General features: G+C 63.8%; 2 protein-coding genes across 2 annotated transcripts in view; one reads left to right on the top strand and one right to left on the bottom strand.

Moving 5' to 3' along the window:
• Nucleotides 1–4,005, top strand: part of PLIN4 (perilipin 4) — a 14,607-nt gene extending 10,602 nt beyond the window's left edge. The window contains exons 6-9 of the mRNA XM_045300089.1: nt 22–886; nt 1,018–1,205; nt 1,777–1,848; nt 1,924–4,005. Coding sequence (XP_045156024.1) covers nt 22–886; nt 1,018–1,205; nt 1,777–1,848; nt 1,924–2,256 — 1,458 coding nt within the window. The 3' untranslated portion in view covers nt 2,257–4,005. The remainder of the gene's footprint in view (nt 1–21; nt 887–1,017; nt 1,206–1,776; nt 1,849–1,923) is intronic.
• Nucleotides 3,965–7,869, bottom strand: part of HDGFL2 (HDGF like 2) — a 20,163-nt gene continuing 16,258 nt past the window's right edge. The window contains exons 8-15 of the mRNA XM_045300058.1: nt 7,810–7,866; nt 6,347–6,450; nt 5,766–5,839; nt 5,566–5,636; nt 5,366–5,467; nt 5,091–5,292; nt 4,424–4,553; nt 3,965–4,220 (exon numbers count right to left, since the gene is read on the bottom strand). Of these exons, the coding sequence (XP_045155993.1) occupies nt 4,130–4,220; nt 4,424–4,553; nt 5,091–5,292; nt 5,366–5,467; nt 5,566–5,636; nt 5,766–5,839; nt 6,347–6,450; nt 7,810–7,866 (831 nt within the window). The 3' untranslated portion in view covers nt 3,965–4,129. The remainder of the gene's footprint in view (nt 4,221–4,423; nt 4,554–5,090; nt 5,293–5,365; nt 5,468–5,565; nt 5,637–5,765; nt 5,840–6,346; nt 6,451–7,809; nt 7,867–7,869) is intronic.

The raw sequence follows: 7,869 nt of genomic DNA, 5'->3' as shown, positions 1-7,869 counted from the left end.
GGGGCCATGAACGTGGCCAAGGGGGCTGTGCAGACCGGTCTAGACACCAGCAAGACTGTGCTAACTGGCACCAAAGACACGGTGGCCGCTGGGCTGACCGGTGCTGTGAACGTGGCCAAGGGGACTGTGCAGACTGGCCTGGACACCAGCAAGGCCGTGCTGACAGGCACCAAGGACACTGTGTGCACTGGGCTGACCGGGGCAGCAAATGTGGCCAAGGGGGTCGCCCAGGGGGGGTTGGACACCACCAAGAATGTCCTCACAGGCACCAAGGACACAGTGACCACCGGACTGACTGGGGCTGTGAACGTGGCCAAGGGGACTGTGCAGACTGGCCTGGACACCAGCAAGACTGTGCTGACTGGCACCAAAGACACGGTGGCCACTGGGCTGACCGGGGCCGTGAACGTAGTCAAGGGGGCCATGCAGACCGGGCTCAACACAACCCACAATGTAGTGACAGGGACAAAGGACACCGTGTACAGTGGGATGACCGCAGCAGTGGGTGTGGCCAAGGGGGTTGTGCAGACCGGCCAGGACACCAGCAAGTCTATGGCATCTGGTGCCGGAGCCATGGTGTCTTCCATCCGGGCCGGTACGGGGACTGTGGCTTCGGATGCCGTCCACACCCTGCAGGGACTCCTGCCCGGGAGCCAGGACAGTGTCTGGGCTGCAGTTACCCAGTCGGGGGACATATCCTCCAGGGGGTCCAGCATCCCTGACAAGGTCTGTGCAGGTCTGCTGAGCCCGCTCCTCCCAGGAGCCGCCGGGGATGGGGAAAGCACGGAGCCCGCAGCTGCTCTTCTGGGCCACGCCGGAGCCTGGGACACTGGTGAGCGGGAGGCGCTGGGTGTCCTCCTGGAGCCCATGAGCGTGGAGGAACAAGGTAAGACCCTGGGTGGGGGGCGGGAATTACCCCGGGGGCTGGGTACCCCAGAGTTTCCCTGAAGGGGCCGCACTCTGCTGGGCCTGGACCCCCTGGAGGCCCTGGTCTGATGGCTGCGGCTTCCCTCCCAGCTCAGCTGGCGGCCTCCACTCCGGAGCCGAAGGTGCTCTCTGCTGATCCCAGAATCTACTTCGTCCGCCTGGGCGACCTATCGCCCGCCTTCCGCCAGCGTGCCTTTGAACATGCCCTAAGCCACCTGCAGCACAACCAGTTCCAGGCCAGGGACACGATGGCCCAGCTCCAGGACTCCTTCCGGCTGGTAAGGGGCGCCCTCCCGCCCGAGCACCAGGCGGACGGTGACCAGTAGGATTCGGGGCCCTGTCCTTCTGGGAGCGTCCTCCTCGGGAGGGCAACAAGCACAGACCAGGACCTGCAGGTGCAGGGAAGGTGGGGATGTGCGGAGATGGGGAGGAGGCTGGGCAGGGCTTGTCTCTTCGAGCCGCATCCTGACGGACAAGGAGCGTAAGGCCTGGGCAAGTGGGGACAGGAAAGCCTAAGGTCACAAGATAGCTGTGGACAAGGGACCAACCGGAGGGGACATGTCCACTATCTAGGGAAAGAGAAGCCTTCGTTGCCAGGATACTGAGCAGCCTTCAGCAGAGACTGGGAAGAAAGGCCTGGTGATCCACGTTCCAAAATCTGCCCATGACAGCGCCGTGGTTCATAGTCCTGGGCCCGGCCCCCTACTTGCTAGCTGCTAACAACCCGGGTGGCCAGTTCACCATGGCCCAGCTGGTCCGTAACTCTTAGCCATGCCTGTATCTCATGGCGAGTAATAGAAAGGAGGCTGGCGGTGTCCTTCCGGCCCCTCAAAGCTGCCTCCTTTCCAGATAGAGAAAGCCAAGCAGCCAAGGCTGGAGCAGGGTTTGACTGCCGGATCAGAGGGACCCAGTGGCCAAGAGGTGTGTATGGTGGGGCTAAGGGTCCCCCGCTCCGGGTCCTCCCTGCTCCGCTTACCCGGCCCCTTCCTCCCGCAGGTGGACGACGCCGGGGCGCTGTCCAGGGTGCGAGGGCTCATCCGGCAGCTGCACGTGGCCTACGGCGGCCTGGCCTCGGGCCTGCAGGGCCTGCCCAGCGAGTCCCAGCGGCAGGTGGCACAGGCCCGGCACAGCCTGTGTGAGCTGTACGGGGTCTTGGCGGCAACCGGCTCCCTCAGTGAGCTGTCCCAGGAGCACCTGGCGCAGAGCCGTGAGGATGTCAACCAGGCGTGGCGGGGGCTAGAGAGGCTGCTGGCTCAGGTGCAGCACAGCCCTCCGCTCAGCTGGCTGGTGGGGCCCTTTGCGCTGCCCCAGGGGGCCCAGCAGCAGTAGTGGGTGGTGACTGGGGTGAAGGAGTGCCCCCCAGCCGGCACGGAGCCTCCCCTGCCTAGGGCCACACCCACCCACCTTGCAAGTCCAGCTCCAGGCATGTAACACTCAGCTTGAGGGATGGAGCTGGCAGTCGAGGGGTGAGGGGAGTCAGAAGGGATGGGGAACACACACCCAGGAAAGAGGGGGCTCTCTGAGCTGCCCACCTCCCACCTCCTGGCCGTTCCCCAGAGTTTTTGTCACTGGGGGCCCCCAGTGAAGATCACGAGTGGGCTCCCTAGTAGGGAAACAGAGGGACCTGTGGGCCCTCCACACCACCACCACAGCAGGTGTCCTCCAGGCAGACTGCTCCCCACTGCTGCGCACCTCCCCATTGCCGGTCTGCTCGGCCTTGTGCCACCACCCTCTCCAGGAAGCTTCTGTCGGGGTCCGTTGGTTCGCACGGACTGATACCTGGGAGTTGGTTGGCAGGCTTTTCTTCCTAGTCTCAGTCTGGAAACGCCACCGAGACTTAGCCTGATGGCAGTGTGGGCGCCGGCTGAGTGGGGCACGGAGCGCCTGGCCGCACGCTAGGAACCCTTGTCTTCTGCCAGCCCACCGGCACCCTTCAGCTGCACCCAGCCCTGGGCCCTGGCCCCGCCCTCCTCCGCACCTGCTTCTCTGAGCGCAGCGCTGTCCTGTGTCCTAAGGCCAAGATGGCACCCCGGCCTCTGTGGCTCAGGGGACCTCCAGTCAGCCCAGGGTCGGCGGCACCTGCCCCCACCCCACCCTGTCTGAAAACACCACACCCACTGTTCCTCAGGTGCCAGGGCCCAGGCTGTGGGCAGTAAGCACAGGGTATCCTGAAGGCCATGGCCCCATGGGAGGGGCTAGGCTGAGGCCTGAAATTCACGACTTACTTGCCCATGTTCTGGGGTCGTGGTTCCCCCCACCACTGAGTGCCAGGGGATGGATAAGGCGGGTCCCAGCTCCCGTGCACCGCTGAGCACCAGGAGCTGATAAGAGGATGCCAGCTCCCTGACCACGTGGGCCCTGTGGTCTCAGGTGGAAGAAGGGAGCCACCATGCACTCGGGAAGCTGACCTGGGCGGGGTGGCAGCAGATAGCTCTCTGGGGAGCAGCGCTGCTCATGCCATTGGGGGCCGCGGCATGCCACACCCTTGGCTCTTTCCAGAGTGGTCGCCAGGCAGAAGTGGTGCCGATCCTTCCAGCTCCTAGGCTGGCGGGAGAGCTGGGCCCTGGCACCCCAAAGGGGTGGCGAGGACCCAGGCATGTTGCTGGGAGAAGCTGGAGCCCAGTGAGCCCTCATGGAAGCTTCTGGGGCCTTCCTGTTGCACCACTCACGCCATGGGGCTGAGACCTTGTGCACACCCTCACGCACGCACACACGCACACGGCCCCTTTCTTAGTTCTGAGGGTGGCCGCGGCCACCGGGAGCAGGCAGCAGGGGGCATGAGTCACGCCCGCAGCCGCACTGGGTCCCAGGAGGCACCCCAGTCTCAGGCCGCATGGCAGAACGGACACCCCACAGGCCAACACAGCATCTCCACCTCCCTGTGGCCCGGCCTCTGCTCCCGCTCACCTGGCCTGCTCCCCAGCTGGCTTCCCACCTCCCTGAGCCCACCCAACCTCAGCCCTGTCACAGCCCCTCGGGGAGCTGGTGGCCTGCCCCTGATGGGCCGCATCAGCACTGCTAGAAAACCAAGCCAATAAAAATGATTGTGCTTTCATTAAAAAAAACCCTTTATATTCATCTCATGTCGGCTTGAAACCGCAGCCTCCAGGCAGACAGCCCAGAGGCTCGGCTGTGCCTCCCCGCGAGTCCTCTGCTGTCCTGGGTGGTGTGGGGGAGACGGGCCGCGGGGCGGTGGGTGGGTTCAGCTCTCCTCATCCAAGGACTCCGAGTCCGTCTGTGACTGCTCCGGCCGGTTGTTTCCAGGCCTGTTCAGGTCAGGCCCCTCCTGCAGGCTGTGAGGGACAAGAGGCAGGGGGAGGTGGTGAGGGCCAGCCAGGACGGTCAGCCGTCCCTCATCACCAGAGTGAACTTAGCAACAAGATCCAACTCCCCTAACCCACGGCAGGGCACACGGTGGGCCCAGGGCCTCGTAGGGGCCTCGCTGCTCCTGGTGGGCATGGGCAGTGCCCGTCACTCTGCCTGGGGCCACACTCACTCGTCGTGCAGGTCTTCAGAGGAGTCACCCCGGGGACCCCCCTCGGAGTTCAGTGCGTCGTCCTGCTCGTGGTCGCCGGTGCTCTCGGCGTTCTGGGACGTGGCCTCGCCATTCACTGGGGCGGGTAGGTCTGGGCAGAGCAAGGGCGCACAGGAGACTGCGGCCAGGTTCCCAGCTGAAGACCCTGCCCGGGGGGTGAGGGGAGGGCCTGCCTGCACAGCCCTCAAGGGTCCCTGGCCCTTTAGTGAGACCCATAGCCTGGTCCCCAGTGCCCACCCAGCCAGACACCAGGTCCACCTGGTGCCCCAAACACCCATGCCCACCCAGTGGACCAAAAGACTTGTTCAGCTGATAGGTTGGATGTGGGAGGGCAGGAGGCTGGATCACTACAGGCCAGAGTATGTAAGGCTGCCATGGGGCAGGGGCCACCTTCACACAACTGTGAGGGGCCCAGGCCCCCGTCCTGCCAGGAAGGAGTTCTGCTCCCAGCGGCCCCATCCACACCTCTCTGGGGCTTCTGCACCTCGGGCCTGGCGCTCACACAGCTCACGGGATGCCTGCGTTGCCTGGCCAGAGGGGATGATCTGGGTTGGGCAGCACCTACCTGCCTGGGGTCCCCAATCCCGAGCCCACCCTGGTGCCCAGGACCACCAGTGGGTGCTCTCACCGGCCGCTGGCTCGCCCTCCACCTTGTTCTTGGGCGCCTCCTCTGGGGGCCCCTCAGGGTGCTCGGCCTCGGCCTTCTCTGTGCCAGCGCGGCCACCCTTTGGGGCGGCCTCGACTTTGGGGCCCAGCACGCGAGATTTGAGCCGCGTGTAGACCTCGGCCGCCTTCTCCATCACCTCCTTGTTGGCCTTGTATCGGCGGATCTGTGCAGAGGAGCCAGGCTCAGGGAGGGAGCAGGGCAGCGGCCCCCACTCCCCAGACCTGCTTCCCACTCACCTTCTTCAGCGTGGCCACCACATCCGTGTTCTTCTGCAAGATCTGGGAGGTCACCTGCAGCGTCCCCAGCTCCTCCAGCGCGCTGAGACACCGCTTCACGTCCTGCGTGGAGGGAGTGGGGAAACGGCGTCTGCTGAGTGGGCCTCGAGCCAGGGCCCCGCCCCTACCCTGACCAGGGCCCACCGCCGCTGCCACCCTACCGGGTTGTCCACTTTCAGGGCAAACTTGATCTCACTGTGCAGTTTCTGTAGCTTCCCCTCCACTGAAGGCTCTGAGGATACAAGTACCAGAGGCGGGAGCTGGGGGTGGGCGGGAGCTAGGGGCCCGCTTAACTGACACACACACCCCCCCAGCAAACAGGCCCACCTCCCCATCACCCCAAACCTGGGGCTCCCCTCACCTTTTTTCTTCTCTACCTTTCTGTCAGGTGGGAGCACCTCAGACCTCTTCCGGGTTCGCTCCACCTTCAGGGGCCTGCAGAGGGCACCTCTCTTTAGGTGGGTCCCCAGGGGCCAGTCCTCTGCCCACCCTCCTGCCCAGAAAAGGGTATAGGGACTGGGTCTGAGCAGGCCAGGCAGACCCCGAGGGATCAGTGTGAACCTTCTCAGCTATGAGCAAACCAGGGAGATGGCTTACAATACACGTGGCTACAGTGATTGCGGGGCCCTAGTGGCTGGGTGATTGGGGGGGCACCATCGCCAGCGGCTGGGAGGGGTGCACCGTCCCTGTCCCTCCTGGGGCTTGGAGAGCCTCTGGTCAGAGGCAGGGCTTCTCCTGGCACCTCCTTTGGGAGGGCGCCTTGTGCACTGGGGGTACAGAGCAGCAGCCCTGGCCTCCACATGCCCAGCCCCCACAAACGTCCCCAGCCATGCCAGTGCTAGCCTAGTCCTGAGGCTGCCCCCACCCTCCACCCAAAGAATGCAGACCCGAGGGGCAAGGGGCAGGGTGAGGGGTGGAGCAGGGCAGGGGCAGGGGGCTGACTTGGCTCGGGGCCTCTCCTCCGGGCGGCCTCTCTTCTCCTTCTGGCTGGGCTTCCTCGCCAGTTCCAGAGGCGGCTGCTGCTGCTTCTTGGTGGACTTTTTCCCCTGCATCAGGAGTGGCGGTGGGGTCAGGGGACTGTCCAGGGGGACCCTCTCCCAGAGACCCTCCCATTCTGGGGCAGCATTCCCTGCCGCCAGAGCCGAATGAGCTGCCCTGGAGGGAGAGCGAGACTGAACCCCAGCCTCCCAGGCGGCAGAGCACCCAAGTCAGGGCCCGCAGCCCTCCAGGCCTCTCACCTCCCTCGGGTCAACGCCTGAGTGCTCCCCATGCACCACGGGCCTTGCAGGGCCTGCCCCAACCCTTCCCCCAGCTCCCCTCTTCCTCTCCCTATCTCCCCACACTGCTCCAGCCACACTGCTGCCATCCATCCCTCCAGCTGGCAGGCCTAGTCCTGCCCCAGGGCTTTTTCACGGGGTTTTCTGACTGCACACCTCCTCCCGTTCACCCAGACGCTAAACGCTAGCCAGCATGTGGTAGTTACATGACTGCATGTCAACTTGACGATATACAAACATGTAGGGGTGGAGTCTGGCCTGTCAATCAGGTCGTATCGTGATGGTGACTCCTTGTGGGCGTGGCTTCCTCATAAAGAGGGTCCTGGGACACACACTCTCACCTTCCCCTTCCTGCTGGCTTGCCCTGGTTGCCACCATACACCCACCCAATTGCACCCACCAGCCTGTGGTCTTCCTGCGTTCTGCATCAGTGCAAGGGGCTGCGTGAGTCTGAGGAGGGACTACGGACCCCTGCAGAGAGGGCCTACTCTGTATCAGACTTATGCACTGGGCATAAGTTGGGCTGGGCTGTTTCATTGATATATAATATATATTTATATATGATTATATTGATATATGATATACAATTACTCCTTGATAAAAAGCTCTTTCTTATACGTATAGGGGTGTCTCTGTATGTTTCTCAAGTCAAGCAGGCCTAAGACACAGCACCTTCTTCAGCCAGCCTCTGGGGTCCATTCTGCCTGAAATGCAACCTTTCATCCTCTGTCCTGTGCCCCTCCCCCTCCCCACTAGTCTCCTCTGTGCCACCACTGGCCAGCACACCTTGGTCGTCAGACCTGCGGGCTGGGGTTTCACCTACGGCTGCTCCCTCACCCCCCAGGGAAGGGCCTAGCCAACAACAGGTGCTCAATAAAACCCAGATTCCCACTCGGGGCGCCTCCCACGTGTGCATGAGGAACTGTACTCTACAAGGTTCCTGAGTCTACGGTCTGTAGTTCCCCTCCACTGAAGCAATTCGCCATGCCTTTCTTCGGAGGCACCACGGGAGGCGGAATGAACCCCGAGCCATTGTCAGTGGGCAGCGCTTAGCTGTGCGCTGCCCCGGGCCTCCCACCACGGTCGGATGCACAGAGCCCCGTCCCTGGGCTCCCAGCTGGCCCGTACCTCCCGGTCCTGCCCGGGCTCAGGCTCGGAGTCGGAGGAGGACGGCGGTGCGCGTGGGGG

Source organism: Echinops telfairi, unplaced genomic scaffold (assembly GCF_000313985.2).
Source record: "Echinops telfairi isolate 266 unplaced genomic scaffold, ASM31398v2 ScPeMD7_7459;HRSCAF=8497, whole genome shotgun sequence".
Taxonomy (NCBI): Eukaryota; Metazoa; Chordata; class Mammalia; order Afrosoricida; family Tenrecidae; genus Echinops; species Echinops telfairi.
The sequence above is the reverse complement of the archived record's forward strand: the minus strand, read 5'-3'. Positions and strand labels throughout refer to the sequence as shown.